The sequence below is a fragment of the Gymnoscopelus braueri genome (genome assembly GCF_963280865.1).
Source record: "Gymnoscopelus braueri genome assembly, contig: SUPER_24_unloc_2, whole genome shotgun sequence".
Taxonomy (NCBI): Eukaryota; Metazoa; Chordata; class Actinopteri; order Myctophiformes; family Myctophidae; genus Gymnoscopelus; species Gymnoscopelus braueri.
The window spans coordinates 331,821-357,370 of NW_027660988.1; the positions used below are offsets into that span (position 1 = coordinate 331,821).

General features: G+C 38.5%; 3 protein-coding genes and 1 long non-coding RNA gene across 5 annotated transcripts in view; 3 read left to right on the forward strand and 1 right to left on the reverse strand.

Moving 5' to 3' along the window:
- LOC308080987 (von Willebrand factor D and EGF domain-containing protein-like) overlaps positions 1 to 25,550 on the forward strand; it is a gene marked incomplete at both ends in the record, with an annotated part of 406,904 nt that overhangs the window by 222,001 nt on the left and 159,353 nt on the right.
- The window catches only part of LOC308080989 (NACHT, LRR and PYD domains-containing protein 3-like), a 158,865-nt gene that overhangs the window by 108,603 nt on the left and 24,712 nt on the right, over positions 1 to 25,550 (forward strand). The window contains exon 5 of the mRNA XM_080457392.1: positions 25,083 to 25,253. Coding sequence (XP_080313518.1) covers positions 25,083 to 25,253 — 171 coding nt within the window. The remainder of the gene's footprint in view (positions 1 to 25,082; positions 25,254 to 25,550) is intronic.
- Positions 8,736 to 11,665, reverse strand: LOC308080990. 2 transcript variants are annotated; one of them, XR_013932776.1, is made up of 6 exons: positions 11,598 to 11,665; positions 10,314 to 10,380; positions 9,810 to 9,857; positions 9,429 to 9,476; positions 9,187 to 9,232; positions 8,736 to 8,847 (listed from the first exon to the last, which is right to left on the reverse strand). It is a non-coding gene; the product is annotated as an uncharacterized lncRNA (long non-coding RNA). The 2 variants fall into 2 exon arrangements; XR_013932777.1 differs by having other exon boundaries at positions 9,429 to 9,479.
- On the forward strand, positions 18,645 to 25,200 carry LOC308080991 (protein NLRC3-like; the record flags this gene model as incomplete). Its single annotated transcript, XM_080457393.1, has 3 exons — positions 18,645 to 18,710; positions 20,492 to 20,708; positions 23,221 to 25,200. 3 exons carry the CDS (start codon positions 18,645 to 18,647, stop codon positions 24,987 to 24,989), a joined length of 2,052 nt encoding a protein of 683 aa, XP_080313519.1. The 3' UTR covers positions 24,990 to 25,200.

A 25,550-nucleotide genomic window follows, 5' to 3' on the forward strand; every position in this document is an offset into this window, starting at 1 on the left:
CTTCCAGAAACAAGTTAAAAAGTGCTTTACAGTAAAACAGATAATAGTAAGTAGTGAGTAAAATCCCAGATTAAGATAAACAATAAAAGTTACAACAAGTTATCAATTAAGAAAAAGCTGTACGATAGAAATGAGTTTTAAGGAGAGATGTAAAAGAGGACTTCTGCCTGAGATCCCAGACAGAGAGTTCCACAGCCGAGGGGACTGCACAGCAAACACCTGGTCACCCTTAGTGACAAGCTGAGACTTTGGAACCATCAGTAGGTCCTGCTGGAGGATCTCAGACAGCGGCCACTAGACTCATAGGGATTTAAAAGATCACAAATATGCCAAGAACCTGACCATTCAGGGCTTTAAAAACAAGCAGTACAATTGTTTTAATCTATTCTAAAACTCACAGGTAACCAGTGAAGGGCAGCAAGGACTGGTGTACTGTGTTCAATTATCTTAGTGTGTGTCAAAAGCCTGGCAGCAGCGTTTGTATCAGTTGCACTGTGTATGTCACTTATTGATACCAGAATAAAGTGCAGGACAATAGTCAAGTCTGGAGGAGATAAAAACATGGGTGATAAGGAATGGTCTGACGTTGGCTAGCTGTCTCCTTTGGGCAAAGCAGGATTAAAATAGAATGGATGTACTGCTATATAATCATAATAGTTCCTTGGTAATATGTCCTTGGTATTATGTAGAATGTGAAGAATGTATACAGTGTGTTCCTGGTGTGTTTTAGAATGGGTTCACAGCTAAACATACACTGTATGTCCTGGTGTGTTGTAGAATGGGTTCACTTCACTGCTATATAAACATGTACTGGTGTGTTGTGTATGTCAGTTTAGTTCACTTCAGTTATTTTTCTGTCCTTAGTTTGTGACCTCCGTTAACCATTTAAACCCTATATACTGGGATGACTGAGGACCCCCAGGGGTCTGTCCTTGACCCCCTCATGTTGTCCCTCCACACCAAATCTCTTCTGTGAAAACAGCAGATCTGCTATAGCCGAATGTTCACCTATTATCACATGTTCAGAATAGGGATGCTACTGTATGTGGTTAAGTTGGGTAGCAGAACACTGCAGTTGTTTCTTTGTCCTGACTAATAATCTTTAATTGTATGAATTCTGATCTTAGTTATTTTCACCTCCGCTGCATTTGAACAGCTTGTTTTAAGATGAACATTGTTATTGACTGTTATTCAGTTTTTATTAAACACCTATAAACTGCCTTTTTTTTCCAGTTTGTTTTGTTTTTTAATCGTCCTCCTGGTGGGGGCTCCTCACTGGCAGGTGAGCCAATAGGATACAACAGCAGTGGCAACACAGAAATGTGTGGGGAATGTATTGACATAATGAAAACAAATTGGTGATTTTCTTTTTTTTTAAGAGTAAAAATAAATATTGGCCAAAAATAAAAACAGTGGGTTAAGAAAGTGTGAATGTATGCGTAGAGCAGAGGGCAAACTTTGATGATGGAGAAGACCACTAAATGTCCACCCTCCCTCCAGGGACCACATTGTGTATATGTTCACTGTCACCAGTAGTACACTCACTGTAAACCCCATCATTCAAATCGACCATAATAGTCACAATGTAGAGATAATAACACATTTGATTCAAGATGTATTTTTTTCAAATAATAATAATAAAATATGCCAATTAAATATGGAGCAGCTAAATATGTTAAATGTTCAATATAAATCAATTAAGTTAATTCATATAGTGGAAAAACTAAGGAGTAAAAGAAAATAAACAATTGGCCAAAAACAGTGGGTTTAGAAAGTTTGAATGTGCCATATGTATACAGTACATTACATTCCACAGTACATCCCCCCCCCCCAAAGAAAAAAAGACGTGCACTGTACATAAATATGAAGCAGCTAAAACATGTTAAATGTTCATATTTATTCTAACAGGTTGTAAACATGTCTAAAAAGGACAGGGAGTGTTCCCCTGCAGTTTACTGTGGATTATAGTAGTTAATGTACAACATTTAATAGACACTAAAACCACCTGACCTCTATGTGTCTGTCTTTGTGTTGTGTTGACCTGATATGATCCTGAATGATGTTGTTAGACTTTGATACTGAACAATACTCCACTGTTTAAAAGGCTCACGAAATCATAAAGTGTAACCTTTAGCTGTACGATTTCAAAAACCTTCAGTTAACCACTTAAACCCTATACTTCTAGGACCAGGGACCCATAGGGGTCTGTCCTTGACCCCCTCATTTCCCCCCTCCACACCAAATCTGTAGGAGTAGTAAAAACTTAGTTTTGAAGAAAATAAAAAAATGGTGGAACATTTAGTTTGGTAGAAATCTACGTGCGACAGTACGTCTGAAATCAAATATGACTAATTATAATTGATTTAACAACATACTGTACATGTTGTGTATCCTACAGTTTTTGAAATATAACTGGATCCATATTTCGATGTCTACCAACTACTAACTAGTTGACCATAAATATAATGTTTCATCTTGCTTATCATCCTTTCAGGGTTCATCAGCAGAGACAAGAGTCTCCTGCACCCAGCTGTGTCTCCATGAAGAGTGACAAGTCCAAGGATGGACTGATTGACTTCAAAGATGGACACCACTCTACTGATCAGAGGTCTGACTATTCATAATAATGCCTTTTTTTCCACTCAAATCATCACATCTAATAACCAGAGCAGCACCCGGTGTGTGTGTGTGTGTGTGTGTGTGTGTGTGTGTGTGTGTGTGTGTGTGTGTGTGTGTGTGTGTGTGTGTGTGTGTGTGTGTGTGTGTGTGTGTGTGTGTGTGTGTGTGTGTGTGTGTGTGTGTGTGTGTGTGTGTGTGTGTGTGTGTGTGTGTGTGTGTGTGTGTGTGTGTGTGTGTGTGTGTGTGTGTGTGTGTGTGTGTGTGTGCGAGCACACGTTCTTGTGTGCATGCGTGTGTGTTTTGTTTGTTTTAAATCATTTTATTGATCTCCTGCATGTCATTCATTCTGTTATGTCCCGTCTTTTATCTGTGTGAAATAGTTTGAATTAAAAAAAGTGTTGTGAACACGTGATGGAGGATGCAGTGTACATGCAGAGGGTGTATGAATACTGAATTCATATTGAATTAACCGTACAAGTGATGGAAGATTGCACTGTGTGTGATGTTATGTTTTCTCCACAGACATGATCAATATATGTATATTTTAAATCTTTTTTTTATACTCATCCTGGTTGGTCTGATTTGAATCATCTTTGGAATGTGTTATTTGGTGAAACATATATATTTAATGTTAGTTCTCAAACCTTGTGCACAAAGATGCTACGCACACCAGGTCCTTGTAGTGGTGCTGGCTCACGGCAGAAAAATCTCAAGGTAAATTGTCAAAAGACAAAAAGTGGCCGCACGCACTGTTAAAACAAAAGTGCAACAATTTATTTTAGGACGCAGAGTAAAAATGACCAACGTTTCGGCACAAAATGCCTTCTTCAGCTAACATAACATAATATACCCTGAAGAAGGGCATATGTTATAGAAAATAAATTGTGGCACTTTTGTTATAACAGTGTGTGCGGCCACTTTTTGTCTTTTGACAATTTACCTTGAGTTCTCAAATCTTTTCATGTCAAGGACCCCCAAATATATATGTAGCCTGTGGCCACATGCGGCCGCAGACCCTCATCTGAAAATATTTTGTGCCAGGGACCCGATACAAGATTTGTGTTGTTAATGTTTAAAACATATTAAACATTTTTCAAGATTTTGTGAAAATAGCTGATGTATATAGGGATAAAGTGGTACTGTACTTAAGTACAATTTTGAGGTACTTTTACTTTACTAGAGTATTTCCAATTTTCAGTACTTACTTCTACTCCACTACATCTCAGAGGCAAATAATGGTACTTTTGCTTCACTACAATTATTTGAAAAATGTAGGTACTAGTTACTTTGCAGATCTTTATTATTATCACAAAACATACATTAACCACTTCAGCCCAATATACATTTCGGCCATTTGAAAATAGCCGATCTACAAGCTCAACATGCGTCGCGAATCGCGATGCAACACATTGTGAGCTTGTAGATCTGCTATTTCCAAAAGATGTTTAGACACCCATGGGGTCCTCATCAAAATTCATTCTAACCACTTTAACCATACTGTACTCTACATCGGCCGATCTACAAGCTCACAAGTTACAACCTGACACATATCAACGTGTTGTGAACTTGTAGATCTGTTATTTTCAAAAGATCCTGAAAATGTTTGAATTATATTTTTAATATTTTTCAAACATTTTAACACAAATCTTGTATGGGTGTCCCTGGCAAAAAATCTTTTCAGAGGCGGGTCTGCGGTCAAATACATATTAAATTGGTGGTCCTTGACATGAAAAGGTTTTAGAACAAGTGCCCGAGAGATGCCATATAATAGAACTACTACTAATAATAATACTACTACTAGTAATAAAAATACTTTATTTGTATAGCACCTTTCAAAAACAAGTAACGTGCTCTACTGTAAAACTGATAATAAAAGTGAGTAAAATCCTAGGTTAAGATAAACAACATAAAATAATAGTTACAACAATTAAGAAAAAGCTATACGATAGAAGCAAGTTTAAGAAGAGATTTAAAAGAGGACTTCTGACTGAGTTTGCCTGAGATCCCCAGACAGGGAGTTGCACATCTGAGGGGACCACACCACAAAAGCCTGGTCACCCTTTGAGACAAGCTGAGACTTTGGAACCATCAGTAGGGCCTGCTGGAGGATCTCAGGCAGTGGCCAGGCTCATAGGGAGTTAAACGATCACACATATAGACAAGAGCCTAAACTCACAGGTAACCAGTGAAGGGCAGCAAGGACTGGTGTAATGTGTTTAATTCTCTTAGTGTGTGTCAAAAGCCTGGCAGCAGCGTTTTGGATTAGTTTTAGTCTTTGCATATTTCACGTGCTGATACCCGAATAAAGTGCATGACAATAGTCAGGTCTGGAGGAGACAAAAGCATAGCTTTTCTAGCTTTTCTAGGTCTGCAGGGGGAATGGCCTGACCTTGGCTAGCTGTCTCAATTGGGCAAAGCAGGATTAGAATAGAATGGGTGAACTGCTGTATAAAACATATGTCTCTAGTGTGTTGTAGAAGGAGTTCACTGCTAACATCATGTCCTGGTGTGTTGTAGAATGATTTCATTGCTATAAGCATGTATGTCCTGGCGTGTCACAACATGGTGTGAGCTTGTAGATCTGCTATAGCATAATGTTCATTTATCACATGCCCAGAATAGGAATGCTATGCCTATGTGGTTAAGTTGGATAGCAGAACAGCTCAGTTGTTTGTCCTCCTGACTCCTAATCTCATATTATGAATTATGTTCTTAATTATTTGACCAACAGCTTGTTGAAGGGGCATGAATGAGGCTGATTTTGTTGTTTGTTTTCCACTTCAGGTTAAAAACTACAGCAGGGTAAAAACATGGCAGGCTGCATAACACTGACCTTAGAGCCCAGTGATGTAAGCACACAGCTGCAGCTAATCAAATAAATAATGGGTGTGTTAGATTTTGGTGTGTCAATAATGTCTATTATGCTTGCACATTGTCATGCCCTTGGCTGTGGACACACCCATGAAAATCTAACATACTTACTATTAATTAGTTTGGTGCAGCTGTGTTGCTTACTAGTCTGCCATGTTTTTAATCTACAGTAGTTTTTAACCTTAAAGGAGAATTTTGGACTAAGTTTTTCTTTACCTTTTCTATTATGTTATGATATCTTAGGATGAATGGTACAGTAGAAAAATGTAATAACTCCATCCCGGGTCCGCCACAGCTTAAAACTAGGTAGGCCTTGCGTTAGATCACATATTTTAATAGCTTTTTTTTTTTTTTTTCCCCCCGTGAGATCTGACGTTCATAGTGACAGAACACTATGCAACCAACAAAACGAGATTGAAATCTCGACTGTTTTTTTTTTCTTCTTTTTTTTTTTTGACAGTGCTAAAAGCTATTAAAATATGTGATCTAACGCAAGGCCTATAAAACCTTAAAACCCCTATTTTTACAACAGCAGTGTAGAACAGGGTTTGTCTGGTGCTACGTCCTCCTGGTGGGGGCTCCACACTGGCAGGTGATACAACAGCAGTGCAACGCAGAAATGTGTTTAAAAAAATTAAATTAAACAATGGGTTAAGAAAGTGAGAATGTAGGGCCTATGTGTAGAGCAGAGGAGGGCAAACTTTGATGATGGAGAGGACCACTAAGGACCACTAAATGTCCACCCTCACTGAACAAACACAAATACATTGGACATAAAAAAATGCTATGAAATGTAATGCAATGAACTGTAATTAAAGTGGGCCATGTAAACTTGCAAACTTGGAATTGAAACAGCTGAATTCAATAATATATCAGCATTATGGGCAGCATTATGTTAAGGTGGGGTCTGCATGTGGCCCCCGGGCCGCCAGTTGCCCATGTATGGATTTAGAAAATATATTCCACATTGAAAAAACAACATATAAGAGACACTAAAACCACCTGACTTTGAAAAAAACACCTTTTCAATGACCACTTGACATTGAAAAAACAACATTTAAGAGACACTAAAACCACCTGTCTGTGTCATTGTGTTGTGTTGTGTTGACCTGATATGATCCTGAATGATGTTGTTAGACTTTGATACTGAACAACATGTTTAAACAGGTCATATAATCATAACGTTTAACATTTAGCTAGCTGTACAATTTTATGAAGGACTTTAATCTTACTATGAGACATTATCTGAAAACAAAGTTACCTACATCATCAGTTTAGCGTTCTCAAATTTCTGCCCGAACGCAACCCTAAAAAATGTAATAATAATAATAATAATAATATTATAATAATTATTATTTTAAGTCTTTGTGTGTATTTATTAATTATGAACAGCAGTGCTGTCCATCCCACTGAGCATTTTTCGGGCTATTAGACGTTTAAATGACGTCTAAACGTCACCTAGCCGTCTAGGCTAAATCCGGTTTATGAGTGGTCTAGAATTGAAAGTTTTTTCAACGTCTAAACCTAGCCTAGACGTTATTTCAACGTCGTTTGGACGGCTAGATATAAATATATAACCGTTCAAATGACGTTGAAAGAACATCTAGGCTTAGCCTAGACGTCGAAAAAACTTTCATTTTTAGACCACTCATAAACCGGATTTAGCCTAGACGTTATTTAGACGTCTAATAGACGCTCAGTGGGTTAAACCCTATTATAGACTATGAACGTTGTTTAGACGTCATGTAAACGTCTATTTAATAAGGATATTAATATACTTATAATTAAATCATATGTTTAAATAACATCTAAACAACTTGTAGGCAATATACACCTTTAAGATCTATCAAATTATTCACACGAAACCTATATTAATGCATTTAAATGCCTCAATTTTAATGCAGATCCAGGTTCTCTACAAAAACTACCTGATGGACCAAATTTTACCTGTTTTGCTTACCTTGGTAGTGGTGTAGTCCCATGATGTTCTGATCATTTGTTAACATTATGTTGTTATCTTTCTGGATCTTTTAAATAGGTTGCAGTGTGACACTAATGTCATGCTACTCTTTATTGTACCACTGGATAAAATCATGTTTCTTAATGTTAACATTGATCTACTCTGAACATAACTATCCTTCAACTGTAATTTCAATCACAATACATATTTCAACAAAAAAACATACCAAAGCTTGTACAATCGTTCTTTAATTTATGCGCCTCTTAATGCTTTAAGCCATTAAGACCTGTCATGTTAGATTTTAAACACTTTAACACAGGGGTCTTCAACGTTTTCAGGCCAAGGACCCGACTAGAGATGAAGCAGGGACCCCCATATCTATAACATTGTGTTGTAGATTCATCTTTTTTTCCCCCTCTACACCAAACCTCTTTGCCAAAAATAGCAGATCTACAAGCTCACAACGCCTCGCAGCGCAAGGCGTTGTGAGCTTGTAGATCTGCTATTTTTGGCTAAAGCTCTCCTCAGAAAAAGGATGCTAGGGTTCAAGTGGTTAATGTAAAAAATATCATATCACACAAAGATTTGGCGGACCCCCTGTAGTAACTCTGAGGACCCCCTAGGGGTCCCGGACCCTCTGTTGAAGACCTCTGCTTTAACACATCTTATACTTGAGCTATTCAAAAATAGCAGATCTACAAGCTCATAGCACGGCACTCGGCGCTAGTCGATCTGCTATATTTTTGTTTTAACAATCTTGAACATTTTTGCAAATCTTTGAATGTATGTTTTTACGTCAAATCTTTGCTTTGCCTAGACTTGAGTTTAAATGCATATATATATTTATTCAAAGATTTACGCTTTTTTTTTTTATCTTCAAAAAATAGAAGATCTACAAGCTCTTAGCGCGGCACCGAGTTCCGCGCTATGAGCTTGTATATCTGCTATTTTTTTAATAGCCAAAGAAATCCTAAGTGACACAGATGCGTTCCCTGTCTTAATGCGTTAAACAACAAGAAAAGACAAGTTTTAACAAAATGTTTTGACCAAATAATAACATTGGATTTGCTTCTTCTTCTTCTTGTATCCCTCTCCACCACTTCTACCAGGCGCCTGCTTGAAGTGGTCAGAGATGGCAGCGCTGTTCTCCATTGTCTCTCTGAATGGCTTCTGCAGTCAAAACAATGACAAATAACTCTCAGACTGACAGTAGACATTACAGAGGTTATCTAGTATATGTCAGTCACACATGTACAACGTGAATAAGCAATCAACAAATAACTAGCACTGACAAAGTTATTTTTACCATTGATGACAGATAGAAGGCAGTGCTTTTGAAAGCTCTCTCCTGCTGTCCATGCAAGTAGAAAGGACTCATCAGGCCATTGGTGAAAAGTCTGAAACAAAAAGAAAACGTGAAGCTAAATTGCAAAAAGAAAAACGGCACACTCTGCCAACCTGCAATGAAGACAATTATGTTGATATGAAACAGAAATAATACACTAACACAGTGGAAAGTGATAAATAATACTTCCATTCTTACTTTTCTCCGACATGGGAAACTGAAATAAACAAACCATGTGACAGTCTGCTTGTGAATTAGAATGTGAGGCTATACTTTGGCTGGTGTAGATCTTAATAAACAACATTACTTGTTTTCAAGTTCAACATCATTATCTCTCCCCAATTAAACTTTTGCCAGAGTAAGATGACTTCCAAACTTTATCAAAATGTACCTTTTGGAATCCTGTGACTTTCTCCTGGGAGTTCTGATAAGATTTCCTGTTGGTGAAAGACAAGGTAATTAGGCTACATGTCATACTTGCAACATCACCATTGAGGATTACTGTTATAGTCAATTGAAAGGTGGAGTAGAGTCCAGACATTTTCTTGGCCCAGATTACAGCTTCACTGTTGGGGGAGAGAAAACCCCCATTGAAACCCATTTTGCTCACTGCTACAGTCAATTGAAAGTTACCTTGTGTATTTCTGGATCTGATTTGGACCGGTGTGTAGCTTCAATGTTCTGCTGGGTGTGAAAACACATTGAAATTACACTTTCTTACACCATCAAGTCATGTATGATATATGCTGTGCTTTATCCACATTTTCATTGTGGAGTCCTAGTTTGTTCTGTTCAGGAGTAAGGCCCCCACAGTAGATGTACTGTTGTTGAAATACATAATATATTTTAATACATTTTTATTCTAATCTTCCGGCTAAACGTTCTGTTACACTAATTTTTTCTAGAGGACCTAAAGCATAGTAGTAGTAGTCCCAACGATAATACAGGCGGGTAAACAAACAAACAAAAACTGTCAAAATGTATTTAAAATGTTAATCATTCATGTGCAGTCACCTTGTGCAGTTCTTCCTCTTTTACGGCTGACCGGAGTTTTGTCAAGATCTACAGCAGAAAACGAAATGAAGGAATTAGAAAACTCTTAAAGGAGGAGTTCACCCAAAAAAATGCTTATTTTATATCAATTGCACGCCCCATGAAGCCTTGAATTCATGGATTTATTTTTGTTTTTGTCGCATTCCTAAGCCAACAATTTGATGACCGTGTGTATTTCCGGTAGGAGACACAAATAATCTACTTTGTGTCTCCTACCGGATACACTAGTCGGTAGGAGACGGGAATCAAATTATTAGCTTAGGAATGCAACAAAAACAAAAACAAATCCATGAATTCAAGGCTTCATGGGGTGCAATTGATAGAAAATAAGTCATTTTTTGGGTGAACTACTCCTTTAAGGTTTTGTTTTGACATTAATACTGATACAGGCTGTAATTTCCATCTACAATATATATATATATTTAACATTGGGCTTAAATCAATTAACATAGCATTTAAATTTACCTGGTGTTGAGGTGTGTAGAGGGGCTGTCAAAACTGTCTTAGCTATGGGCACTGGGCAGTGATTCACCTGGGGAGGATAATTAGGCCAGATGTATATTATTGTAATGAACGAAGATGACAATACTCCCAAAATAAAAAGGACAAAATAACAAACAAATCTAACAGCACAGCTCCCACCAGCATAGAGTTATCTATAGCTTTAAGCCAGTCATCAGTCACCTGTATCAAAGCAGTAGAAGTAGAGTGACCAGCTCTATAGGCATGTTGAGAATATGTTGCAAGCTTGTTTGAAACAAAACAAGCTTGAATTTGTGAATGCACCAACTTTTCCATGATTTTGCTCAAAACAGGTAAAATCAGCCTGATCTCCAGAGAATACCGTAACATTGCACGGAACAGTGCACTTCATTCCGTGGATAGTCGCCTCGGAACTCCCAAATTGCGTGCATATGTACGGCGAGTCCCACGGTGGGCGTAACCAGTCGCAACACGGAAAAACCCGGAAGCAGAGCAGTCCGCACAATAAAATTTACGATTCTGTGCCTATCGGTACATAACTCAAACGGCGCTGAGTAGGCACAGGCGAATGTCCCACCGTTCAGGACGGCAACTCGGTCGCCTTAGCTCCCTCGGTGGTCCTTCACGGGGGGACAATTCGCCTGTGACTGCGCGCCTCCGAAATGGTTTTGTCACAAGGCAGCGCCGTACCATATGCACGCAATTCGGGAGTTCTGAGGCGGCTATCCACGGAATGAAGTGCACTCGTTCCGTGCAATGTTACGGTAATCTCTGGAGATCGGGTTGGGTAAAATACTTATAGGTCTAGGTATAGCCTAGATATATAGGAATAACCTTAGCCTCCTTCCACATCTTTGGACATAGACCAACATCCAAACATCTATTAATAATATGACAGATAGGAGATGCTATATTCTCAGCACTTTAACACCCATATTATCTAGACCTTACTATCATAAGGAAGAGAGCAGAGTAACTGCTCCACAAATAGTTGCAAGGAGTTGCAGTCATTGTCGTGGAATAGCCAGATAGATAGATAGATAGATAAAATGTGACAAAAGTCAGCAGTTTGCCACTTCTAGACATCACCTAGATTGAGAGCTGTAAATAAATGTAAATAGGCTACTGATTGATTTAAACAATATATTAAACACATGGCCCAACTCAAGGAAAGGTTAATAATGTTGTCTTACTAGTGGTGAGAAATAGCTAGATACATTGTTTTTAAGGCCAGTTACATGTAAAACTCACGGATTTTTTTTTTACCTGTGGTGTTTCATCTGATAGCACCATTATTATTGTTGTTCTTTGTCGGTTTTACTGGTACAGGTCGTTCAAAAAAATAAAGAAAAAATAATACATTAATCAAACATTCCACAAGGTTCTGTAAAGTCTTAACTCCAGATTAAACATTACACATATAAACGATTATTTTATTGTTAAAGTATTAAAAATTGTATTTAAACTCAAGTGATTGTACTTCGTTACGGTCCACCAGTAAAAAACATTAAATTGTGTTTGGGCAGAAGCTAGCTGGTAGCTAGTTGGCTAATGCTAACTAGTACTGTACATGACCAACTAACTATGTCAACACAAATAAACATCTCCTTCAAATAATGTATCCTTTAGCACTCACCTATGCAGTGTACTGAGTTCAGAATTAATGTTTTTTGCAATTCTGTTCTTCCTAGTCTCTTCTGTTCAGTTTTCCTAGAACGCGTTGCTGACTTCCGTGTTGTTATGAAACCTCTCCAGGGGTTGCCACGTCTTGTGAGACCGCTAAGCAAAACCAATGTTGCCAAGTCTCGTGAAAGAAACAAGCAAAACGACCTCGAAACCCAATCTGCGGTTTACTGTAGAAAGTCTAGTGATGCGAGGTTAGCAGTTTACTGCTTGGCTTTCACTCGTTCTTCTGTATTTTATATTAGCCTATCACCATTAGTGCAAACTGCCTTTATTTGATATATTTATACATATTAAAAAAAAATATTTGCATATTATCACCATTATGCAAACTGCATTATTTCGCTGTAATAGTATTTCTAAACATATTAGCATCCTAATATGTACGTTTTCAAAAAACATGACTTAAAAATTAAATTAATTTAATGATTTAAATATGGTCTAAATCTAAACGTTGATATATAGTTTTGATTTAAACGTCTAGATCAAGGCTAAATCTAAACTATACTGTATATTGATAAATAGTGACAATAGTGAGATATAATAATTTCTGAACCTAATGTTAGCACCCTAAAATAAAGATTTTCAAACAACATGAATAAAAAAAAAAAGTTTAGAAATGGTCTATATTTGAACGTTGATATATAGTTTTGATATAAACGTCTAGATCAAGGCTAAATCTAAACTATACTGTATATTGATCAATGGCTATTCAATTTATTTTGGTCCAATATTTGGAGATCAGTTATGCAACTTACAGTTGTTTTTTTGTATCAATATTTATGGAATAATTGTTTAAATTCAATCGGCTAGATTTGGTCTAGATATAGACCGAATCTAGACCATCTAATTTAGGTCTACAAAAAAACCGAACGTCTAAAACGACTATGGCTCACTGGGATGTGGTGCTGCGCTGAGTTACTGCAGATGATTGGGTTTTTAATGGAGAGGCTATACGTGCAGGCAGGAGAGAAAAGTTGCTTCTGACAAAAGCTTGTTTTGTACTTTGTCACTTGGCGGTGCTGTGCACTGAACATAGCAGATATGCAAGCCCAGAATACAACATGGATGCCATGTGTTGTGGGTTTGTAGATCTGCTGCTGTGTTCGGTGCACGACCATTGTACTGTCGAAGTATAAATTACAGGCAGCAGCAGGGAGGATGATCTTTGTTGCTTACTGCACTAGTGACTCCCACTGGCTGGAGAGGCACTTGAGCCAGTAGGATACAACAGCAGTGGCAACACAGAAATGTGTGAGGAAGTTAACTGATATAGTGACAAAACTATGGAGTATATTCGACTTTGATAAGGTTAAGATAAAATTAACCCCCAAAAAACTTTCACTGTACATACATATGAAACAGCTAAAACATGTTGAATGTTCAATATAAATTGTATTTAACTGTGAGTGTTTCTCTGCATTTTATTGATTATAATACTAGTTAATGTACAACATTTAGTAGACACTAAAACCACCTGACCTCTAATGTCTCTGTCATTGTGTTGTGTTGTGTTGACCTGATATCATCTTGATGTTGTTAGACTTTGATACTGATCAACATCAAACAGCTCAATATAATCATAAAGTTTATCTAGCTGTGCAATTTAATGAAGCTCTTTATTCACAGTAGTACATGTGAAAACAAAGTTACCTTCATCATCAGACACAACATATATGTAACCCCTGTGCTGACTGACATTATGTCCCCGAAGAGAGTGGTTCTCATAGTGGTTCTCAAAGAGGGGTCCAGGGACCCCCAGGGGTCCTTAGCTACATTAGTTAATATGGTACCAAAGTCATTGTAACCACTTTAACCATATACTGCACATTGTAACTCGCAAGTTACAATGCGTCGCATGACGGCGCGTTGTGAGCTTGTAGATCTGTTATTTTCAAAAGATCCTGAAAATGTTTGAAATAGATTTGTAACATTTTCAAACCCTTAGTGACAAGCTGAGACCATCAGTAGGTCCTGCTGGAGGATCTCAGACAGCAGCCAGGCTCATAGGGAGTTAACCCATTCAATCCATTCAATGATTCTTCTACAGATTGCCTTCAGTTAACCATTTAAACCCTATATACTGCTATGATCAGGGACCCTCAGGGGTCTATCCTTGGACCCCCTCATTTTCTCATCTTTCACCAAAGATAGCAGATCTACTAAGCTCACAACACAACGTTTGCTTGTAGATCTGCTAAAGCCAAATGTTTGCCTATTATCATATGCCCAGAATAGGGATGTTACGTGCTTAAGTTAGCAGAACAGTATAGGCTTACAGTTGTTTGTTCTAATCTCATTTTATGAATTATGTTCGTAGTTATTTGATCTCAGCTGCATTAGAACAGTTTGTTTTAAGTTGAACATTTTTGTTAATAGTTTTTTATTTTATACACCTATAAACTGCCTTTGATTTATTTTTTTATTTATTTTTTAACTTATCAAAACAATAAAACCCCTATTTTTATGACATAGCCGTGGAACAAGCAGTCTAGAACAGGGTTTGTCTGGCGCTTCCTCCTCGGGGGGGCTCCTCACTGGCAGGTGAGCCAATAAGATACGTACGTATTGACATGATGACAAAATTTGGTGGGGTAAAACAAATATATACATATAATTAGCCAAAAAAAAGAATGTATGTGTAGAGCAGAGGAGGACAAACTTTGATAATGGAGAGGGCCACTATGTCCACCCTCACTCCATGGACCATATCTGCACTCACCAGTAGTACACTGTAAACCCCATCACTCAAATTGCCCATAATAGTCAGAATGTAGGGATATTAGCGAATATTATTCAGTGTAAGATTACATTTTTATGTATTACTTTTTTCAAATTTAATTTAGTAATACTTATATTAAATGTATGAACAAACACAAATACATTGGACCTAAAAAATAATAATACAAAGAACTTTAACTTGCATGTTTGGAATTGAAACAGCTGAAATAATACATCAGTATCATTAAGTTAACACATTAAGACCGGGAAAGTATCTGTGTAATTTCAGATTTGAGCAAAAAAACATTATTCTATACTTTGGCTATTCAAAAATAGCAGATATACAAGCTCATAGCGCGTCACTTTGTGCCGCGCTATGAGCTTGTAGATCATTCGTGAAAATCTTTGGATATATATATATTTTATAGCAAGCATTTTTTTTATTAAATCTTTGGTTCACGAGTTTTCTGGAACAAAATATTTTGAGATGGGTGTCCGCAGCCAAATACATATAATTTTGACTTAAAAGGATTTGAGCACCACTGATATAGCAACATTATTTCTCAGAAAACTGTCAGGATTTAGAAGACATTTGTAGAATCGGCCTCATGTCTTAATGGGTTAATAGGCTTTACCCTATAAGAGGCATCTCTTGGCAGAGTCTTAAACCTTTTCTAGAGCTTGTAGATCGGCCGATATACAGTATAGTTTGATGCCATATTAACTGATATACAGTAGCTAAGGACCCCCTGGAAGCCACCCAAAGACCCCTGGGGGTTCCCGGACCCCACTTTGAGAACCGCTGTCTTAGGGGCACATTAAGTCAGCACAGGGGTTACATATACTATGTTGTGTCTGATGATGTAGGTAACTTTGTTTTCAGATGAACTACTGCATGCATCTTTGTATGAATAAAGTGCTTCATTAAATTACACAGCTAGATGTTAAACGTTATGATTATATGAGCTGTTTAAACAGGTTCAGTAATGATATCAGGCCAACACACCACAATGACAAGAGATATTTCAGGTCAGGTGGTTTTAGTGTCTATTAAACATTAACTATTATTACAATCTACAGTAAACTGCAGAGAAACACTCCCTGTCCTCTTTAGACACGTTTACAAGCCGTTAGAATAAATACACATTTATAATGAACATTCAACATGTTTTAGCTGCTTCATATCTATGTATACATATTTTTTTGTTATTTCATCCTAATCTTTTTCAATGTGGAATATATTCTCTAAAACCATAGATGGGCTACATGCAGACCCCACCTCACATGCAGACCCCACCCCACCTTAACACTTGCGTGTTAAGGTGGCCAATCTGACCGATTTTGAGAAACCCGTCATTGTTCTATAGTTAATGGATTTGCATTTCACTTTCAGCCTGGACAAGCGACTTCTCTCCTTTAGGCCTAATACTAATAATGAAATAAAAATGACAACTGTGTTGTCCCCATGAATCTAACCTCTAAATGTTGTATTTCATCTGAGCAATGTGCGCTGCTTCCCAGCCTCGCTCTCTCACGGTGTTGCCATGTCTGCTTATTATAAGCGACTTTGGGCTTGTTTTTCTATGACGTCTTTCAATGAAGACACGTTGTGAGCTTGTAGATCGGCTATTTTCAAGTTGGATGCAGCTCATTTTCTCATCTTTCACCAAAAATAGCAGATCTACAAGCTCACAACACAACGTTTGCTTGTAGATCTGCTAAAGCCAAATGTTTGCCTATTATCACATGCCCAGAATAGGGATGTTATGTGCAAGTTGGGTACCAGAACAGTATACTGTATACTGTTGTTTGTCCTAATCTCATTTTATGAATTATGTTCGTAATTATTTGACCTCAGCTGCATTAGAACAGCTTGTTTTAAGTTGAATATTTTTGTTTATTGTTCTTTTAAACTTTACTATAAAAACCCTATTTTTATGACATAGCCGTAGGCCAAGCAGTCTAGAACAGGGTTTGTCTGGTGCTACGTCCTCCTGGTGGGGGCTCCTCACTGGCAGGTGAGCCAGTAGGATACAAAAGCAGTGCAACACAGAAATGTGTGGGGAATTATATTGACATGTTGACAGAATTGGGTGGGGTAAAAAATAAATAAATATATAATTGGCTAAAACAACTAACTAAATGTCCACTCTCACTCCAGGGAACACATTGTGTATCTGAACTCTCACCAGTCAAAATGCCCAGAATAGTCACAATGTGGGGAGATGAACAAATATTATTCAGTGTAAGATGTTTTTATTTAATTTTGTGTTCCTTATTTCAAATGCATTTAGTAATACTTGTATGACATTTATAAATAAGCACAAATGCATTGGACATAAACATTCAATGAACTTTAGTAATTAAAGTGGGTCATGTAAACTTGCAAACTTGGAATTGAAACCCCTCATTTCCCCCCTCCACAACAAATCTGTAGGAGTAGTGAAAACTGTGTTTTGAAGAAAATCAAAAATGGTGGAATATTTAGTTAGTAGAAATCTCTGTCTATACAATTTCAAAAAGCACTTTATACTTACTGGCAGACAGGTCACGTAGGTTATTGTGGCCTCCTGGTGGCGCTATAATAGGCCAATGTGAAAAGCGTGGCATTTCTTCCTCGGCCTAGTGGGAATGTGTGTGCAAATTTTCACGGAAATCGCACGCTGCGTTCATGATTTGAGACATTTTGTTCAAAACGGATTGGTCCTGTGCTCCGAGGAGCACTTTTTCTAGTTTATTTTTATTATATATTTTATTATATATTCTATTATATATCATAAGGAATATTTCAAATTCCATATGAAATATCGGACAGATCCGTCTTGATCACATGACTTTAGAGATACTGGCCCTCATTTATCAACGCAGCTTATAAACCGGCTTATATTTTTCCATATATTCGGCCGTACACCAACGTCGACGTCACATTTATCAACGAATCCTACACAGCTGATCCGAGCCTACATTTGGTCCCAGGCTTGATAAATGTCACGGCTGGAACCTAGCGTCATTTAAATAACACGCCCTTAAATATTCTCAAAACGCCCCGATTTTACGACATGAAGAAGGACCAGAATACGACCAAAGACATCAAAAGCCAATGAGAAAGAGTTTCCCCCGCCTGCCTCGCCACACACGCACACGCACACGCCCCCCCTTCTCTCTCTCTCTATCTCTCTCTCTCATACACACACACACACACACACACACGCCCGCCCAGCTGTGTTTTTCATGTATTTTAATCCGTACCGTAGCGGTACAATCTTTGTCACGTAGGCTTGTAGCCTACATGAATGACATATTATGATACCAATCACATCGCCATGAATGGAATACGTTTGTATATTAATTTATTTAACCCATACCGAGCAGTGCACAAGCAGTCATGTAGGATATTCCCCGTGAGACGGCAGTGGTTTCGGTCCGTCCCGTTAATAAGAGATTGGAGCGTCGGGTTTATATCCTTAACCCAGCCAGGTTGTGGTCTTCAAAACTCTCTATGACATAACTCCATAATAGGACAAGCTACTGTAAGTTTGTACACCTCACTGTCCATGAAAAGATCGTCGGCAGTCCCGACCGCGGGACTCCCGAGTCCCGACGCAAAAGCGCTCGTATATTTTGAAAATAGCAGATCTACAAGCTCACAACGCGTCGCGATGCGACCCGTTTTTGAGCTTGCAGATCTGCTATTTTAAAATAGCCAATGCAATTGAATGACTGTTAAAGCAGTTTGTTTAAATTACTTTATAAAATGTTATATTTTCACAGGGATTAATTATTAGTGTGTAGATATACATTTAGGAGTGGAATATGTGTCCAGATGCCTGTCAGACAGTCAGACAATGCTGCTCCGCAGGTCTAGAATGGAATCGATCCGATTATTGGTCTGACTATTCATACTTGTTGATGTTCTACATCACATCGTGTGTGTCCTCCACAGAGACCATCAGCAAACTTCCCAGGTTTCCAGTGGTCAGTCTGCTCAGGAACATCAAACAGAAGTGGACTCAATATTTAAGGTGTGTTTAACACCTTTTCTTCATCTGCAAATGAAATAAAAAATGATTGGTTCTTCACAATAGAGACACTTACAGGGAAGTATGTTGGGGCAAGTAGATTGGTGTAAGGTGTACAGCAGACAGGTGAATTGTTTTTCCCTACCTGCTAGTGTTTTGTATTTTGGGGACTGTGTGTCGGTGTGTGAGGTACAGTGAGGTGCTGTAGGGGTGTATTGTTTGAAAATCAGCAGCACCCTGCCGTTTTGATATCAACAAGGACCATGATTTAGGCGTGTGCTGCCAGCCTGCAACAGCAGACCTGGTGCAAGCAGGTACATTGTTATTTTCAGTATACTTTAGTTGTCGGAGGCAAAACCCACACAGACGTCACACAAAACCACTTTGTATAAATTATTTTATGATTGGTATGAACCCTCAAGCTGGGAACCATAATTTATTATGTATTTAATGTTATGTAACTGATATTTAATGTGAGAGTGGTTAAATGCTTGTATTTTGTGGTACCCAACAACACTGTGAAGAGAATACAGAAGGCATAAGATCTATATCAGTGTGGCTATGCAGTCTCAGGGCCACTAACAGCAGGCTGCTAAAAAGCTTCTCCCCCCCCGTACAATCTGGCACAACCATAGACTGCAAATAAATACGGACGAAGGAAGCTGTGATGTCACCCATTGGTTTCTACAGGCCCATTTTGAAGCCACTATTTCAGCGAATTCAAATTCACCACCTTGGAAGGTCCCGAAAAGCAACCAGAAACAAATACTATTGGCTGGAAGGGCAGCGAGGGCGGGTCTTCACTCATTAGAACCAGTAGAAGCCCTAAAAGCATTCCCTACTTTATCATATATTTTGTATTAATGGGACCATAGTTTACAAAAAACACATGTCAAGTATTTATGACAATGTTTATTAAGGTAATACAAGTTTATAGTTCCAGATATATTAACTTTAATTGTTCTACACTTTTTATAATTATCTAGGCCGTCAGGAGGCAGAGATTTGTTGTGTCTGTGTGTAAATGTGAAGTTTTTAATAATTATCTCTGGTGGCATGTGATATTTTTTATCATTCAATTCTGATTGTCTATATTTGCCTTCCGAAGTTTGCGAGAGGGGCCTATTTTACAACAATAACAAAAATGGCTTTTGTCACTATATTTTTGCACACACGCCAAAATGTGTTTCCTGCATTTAACCCATCCTTAGTATCAGGGCGTTAAAGCCCCTGGCTAGGCAAACCAGCCTGGCGGAGATATTCACTCCTTGAAGCACCCCTTGCCCTTTCTAGTTTTGTATACTCTGCTCTTGGCAGTCTGTGTAAGGTGCAGTAGATTTGATGACACAAGAACATCAGCTTTTTCTTGGAGGAAATTACATTTCCAAGGCTGCATGACAATTAAAAAATACACCTACACTGTTCCTCCTACAGGTAATGAAAAGTGATTATTGTATTGGTCATGATTGAACCCATCTACTACACACCCACTAATAATATATTCAGATAAACCAACCCACCATGCCACTTTGACGCAGGTATAGTCCACCACGCCATTGACTGCACTATACACTTGTTTACCAAAAATAGGGCCATTCATCTTTCATCTGTACTCTTCAAATCAGTAGACTTAGAATCAATTCAATATGGTTGTTGTTGTTGTTGTTGTTGTTGTTGTTGTTGTTGTTGATGATGATGTTGCTATTATTATTATCATCATCATATGTTGTGTTTCAGCTGGTTGAAGAGAAGGTCATAACATTTGTGAAGGAAGAGCTGAAGAGGTTCCAGAAGGTTCTGATGACAGATTACCCAGAATGCTTAAAGATTCAGAGGAAGTTGATAGACAGTGAGGAAGAGCATTGGAGGAGCTTCAGAGAGGGAGCTCTGAAGGCTACACTGCACCTCCTGAGGAGTGAGAAACAGGAGGCGCTGGCTGACATCCTGGAGAGCAGTAAGACCATTTTTATTTACAGCTTGAACATAATGGAGAGCAGTAAGAAAGTCTTTATTTACAGCTTTAACATGATAGAGGACAAAGTATGGCAATATGATATATTTAAACAACTCGGTGGTAAATACAGACATTTCTCTAAGGAGAGCTCTACCTTTCCTAGAAACAATTCATACACATTAGGCTACAAAACTACTAGCTTGTAACTTGTTATTGCTGAGGGAATTCCTACAAAATGTTATGACACACAGACACAGAAACTCGCTGACAGCACAAATGATATTACCCTGTCATGCATATATGTGGGCAGTGTAATTAACGTATCAGAAATGTAGTGTTTTTAAGACGTAGTTGGTGATCACTCCGAGACATATGCCTACAGCCGTGTCTGCTTCAAAACCACCTTGGCAAAGTGGGTCGGGAAAAATCTGCATGGTGAGCCTGTGGAGCAGGACTACGTGCACAACTGGGCAATTAAATATAATTAGCTTTATTATATAAATAAACATTATACTCACCAGTGAGATTCCTGGCTGCTCGTGCTCACACAACTCAATGAACGCTTCACCGATTAGTATTTAAATAATGGGGTAGCCATGAATTGCAATTAAATAGTGCTAATAGTACTAATAAAAAACTTTATTTGTATAGCACCTTTCATGACATAAAATGCAGCCCAAAGTGCTTTACATAAAAAGATCAACAAAAGAAAAGTAACACAATATTAAACAAGAACAAATTAAAAGGAGGCAAGATCAAAGTTAAATCAATACAAGAAAATAGCAAGAACAAGACAAAAATAAAATGGAATCAACTAAAAGCAAGAGCTTGTTACAGGCCGTTGGCCCATAAAAGCAGAAAGCTGCTTCGCCATGTTTTTTAGAATTCATGTTTGGCACCTCGAGGAGGCCAGCACTAGATTAACTATCTTGTCTGCATTTGCCATTGTCCCACCATACATGTACCGAAACAGGAAAGAATTGGTAAAGTAGTAAAGCCATCCTCTTCCTTGATTTGAATGGTTGCCTGCAGCCAAGTGTGACATTGATGAGCAGTTAGATACCACACCTTTTGCTGAAAAGTATAATATAAAAATTGCTGTGCAAAATGCTACATGCAAGAGGAGAAGTGCACACAAGACTCGCCTTACCATGAAAATAATGATGTTGTTGATGACACATTTCTAATGAAACATGGCCACCCTAATGCATGCTTTATGTTTAACCTCACCAGAGGCATGGTTAAAGATTATTGTTTGTCCAATACTTTACTCCTAAATAACTATCCAAAAAACGACTGGCTGGATTGCCATGGGATTGTCTGTGAACCTTCAGGAACCACAGAGGGTGGCTCCTACTGATAACTGATAACTTTAATTATATGGCCTTTCATATAGCGGCGTCATAGGGACAAAATGTTCACTTGCACTTACACTCCTACACAACATATCTACCGGATATTTTGCCATGCAATTTGTTATGGACCTTCATTCTGCCGAGATGAAGCTCCATATTGATTTTGGTGATCCAATAGTCTTTCCTCCAGCACCACCATTACAAAAAAATTTGCACATGCACTCAAGATTTTTCAAGATCTTATGTCACAAAACTGTACATTCATGTTAACCGGAGGATGGCCAGTTTCAAAATCTAATTTGAAGTTTATATTGAAATCAAATGCAATCAACAAAAATGATGTCATCCTGCAACATAATGACCCAGCACAACAAAAAGATGGTCATCATGTTAACACAATCTCTCATTTGAGGACCACAGTGACAGAGCACAGCAAAACTCTGACAATAACACATACATCAGGTCAGGTTATTTTTTTCTTTCCTGCATTATTTCACCTGGGAGAGTTACTGCTTTTCTTAAAACACATCAGCTGATCATGTTAAGTTAGTCTTTCATACGATTGTGCACAAGATCAATACCTCGCTTTTTACATCATGTCAAGTCAAAAAGGCAAAATTTTTCAATTGCCATCTGGTTGATGTGTTTGGTCTCATTTACATTAAAGTTGCTGTAGACAATATTCAGCGTAATAAGTAATGTCTGTGAGGCAGCACTCATGCAGTTTGCACCATTGTAACACAGTGCCTGCCCACCAAAGTGTCTGTTTAGGGAAATAACGTACCTCACCGAGCGAAAACGGAAGCAACACAAATAAGGTTCAACTAAATGACTCAAATGTTTTTTTTTTTATTTCACAATCATAATATTATTTTAGGAATGCTTATATTCTGCACCTTTTACATGAAAAATTATCTAAATCATCTTTAGCATCTCATTGAGCAGCCGTAGCTTAGTGGGTAGAGGGGCTGCCTGGGTATCAGGTTTGATTCCCAGCCCTGGCAATTTATGTCCCTAAGCAAGACACTTAACCCCCTAACTGTTTCCCCCTGCGCCCATGTCTGACAAAGAAAACAGACTTTCCCCTGCGGGAACAAGTAGGTCTAAAGCTAATGAATTTGTATTATTATTAGTGGTGTTTTCCTTTCTTTTTTTAGAAACCCTTGCAGCTGTCAGTCAACGACAACTCAAGTCTAATCTGAAGAAGAAGTGTGAGTGTTTATCTGAGTGGATTGCAAAAGAGGGAAAACAAAAAACACCTCTGAATCAGATCTTCACAGAGCTCTACATCACAGAGGGAGGGAGTGGAGAGGTCAATAAAGAACATGAGGTCAGACAGATTGAAGCAGCATCCAATAAACCAGCTAGACCAGAAACTACAATACAATCTGAAGACATCTTTAAACCTTTACCTGGAACACATGAACCAGTCAGAACAGTGATGACGAAGGGAGTGGCTGGCATTGGTAAAACAGTCCTAACTCAGAAGTGCGCTCTAGACTGGGCAGAGGACAAAGCCAACCAGAATATCCACTTCATGTTTCCATTAGCTTTCCGAGAGCTGAATTTGGTAAAGAAGAATTACAGCTTAGTAGGACTTCTTCATCATTTTTTTGGTGGAAACAAGGAAGCAGACATCTCCAGCTTAAAGGGGTCCCAAGTTGCGTTCATCTTGGATGGATTAGATGAGTTTCGGATTCCTTTAGACTTCAAGAACAATGAGATCTGGACTGATGTCACGAAGCCAACTTCAGTGGACGTGCTCCTGACAAACCTAATTATGGGGAACCTGCTTCCCTCTGCTCACATCTGGATAACCTCACGACCTGCAGCATCCGATCAGATCCCTTCTGAGTATGTTGACAGGGTGACAGAGGTGAGGGGGTTCACTGATCCCCAGAAGGAGGAGTACTTCATGAAGAGATTCAGTGATGAGAACCAGGCCATGGCATTCATCTCACACATCAAGGCATCACGGAGCCTCCACATCATGTGTCACATTCCAGTCTTCTGTTGGATCACTGCTGCCGTTCTGGAGGACATTTTTAGAAAAGAGGAGAAAGGACTGCTGCCAAACACCCTGACTGCGATGTACCTCCACTTCATGGTGGTTCAATCCAAACAGAAGAATGTCAAGTATCATGGCAGAGCTCAGGCACTTTCTGACGGGAATAGTAAGGCCATTCTGTCTTTGGGAAAACTGTCTTTTGAACAGCTGGAGAAAGGTAACTTGATCTTCTATGAAGTTGACCTGAGCGAGTGTGGCATTGATATCAGAGATGCCTCAGTGTATTCAGGAGTGTTCACGCAAGTCTTTAAAGAGGAGTGTGGGTTGTACGAAGACAAGGTGTTCTGCTTTGTTCATCTGAGTGTTCAGGAGTTTCTCGCTGCTCTTTATGTCTTTCATTCCTTCGTCAACACTGGTGTCAACGTACTATCAGAACAACAAACAACCTCTGAGTTAAATGACCTCTACCAGAGTGCTGTAGATAAGGCCTTACAGAGTCCAAATGGACACCTGGACTTGTTTCTCCGTTTCCTGCTGGGCCTCTCATTGGACACCAACCAGACACTCCTGCGAAGACTGCTGAAACAGACAGGAAATACGTTCCAGACCAATCATAAAACAATCAACTACATCAAGGAGAAGATCAGAGACAATCCCTCTCCAGAGAAAAGCATCAATCTGTTCCACTGTCTGAATGAGCTGAATGATCATTCTTTAGAGGAGGACATCCAACAGTACCTGACCTCAGGAAGTCTCTCCACAGACAAGCTCTCTCCTGCTCAGTGGTCAGCTCTGGTCTTCATGTTGCTTTCTTCAGAAAAGGAGCTGGACATGTTTGACCTTAAGAAATACTGTGCTTCAGAGGAGGCTCTTCTGAGGCTGCTACCAGTGCTCAAGGCCTCCAACAGAGCCATGTAGGTGCACTGATAACTTGACACATTTAATATATTATGTGATATTTATTTTACAGAAAATAATATACAAAACATATTGTCACTAATACTTCTTCAGGCTGAGTGGCTGTAACCTTTCAGAGGGATGCTGTAAGGAGTTGTCATCCGTTCTCAGCTCCAACTCTAGCCTAAGAGAGTTGGATCTAAGTAACAATGACATACACGATTCAGGAGTAGATCTGTTGTCTGCTGGACTGGGGAGTCCAGACTGTACACTGGAAACTCTGAGGTAAGTATTCCTGAAACTGTGTTGAACAGGTGAATATTTAAAACAAGCATGTGAAGTTTATATTCTGAGAAGAAGTCAAAAACATTTTAACAGACAAAAAAAGTTCTATATTTAATGCAAGACAATTTGCAAAAAAAATCACTCTGTGTGTGTGTGCGTGTGCGTGTGTGTGTGCCCTTGTAATGTATTTTATAAATGTATAAATGTGAAGTTTATTCTGAGAAGTAGAATATATGTTTAACAGACAAAATAACTTTCTTAATTTAATGCAAGACAATTTGCAAAACTTTTCTGTGT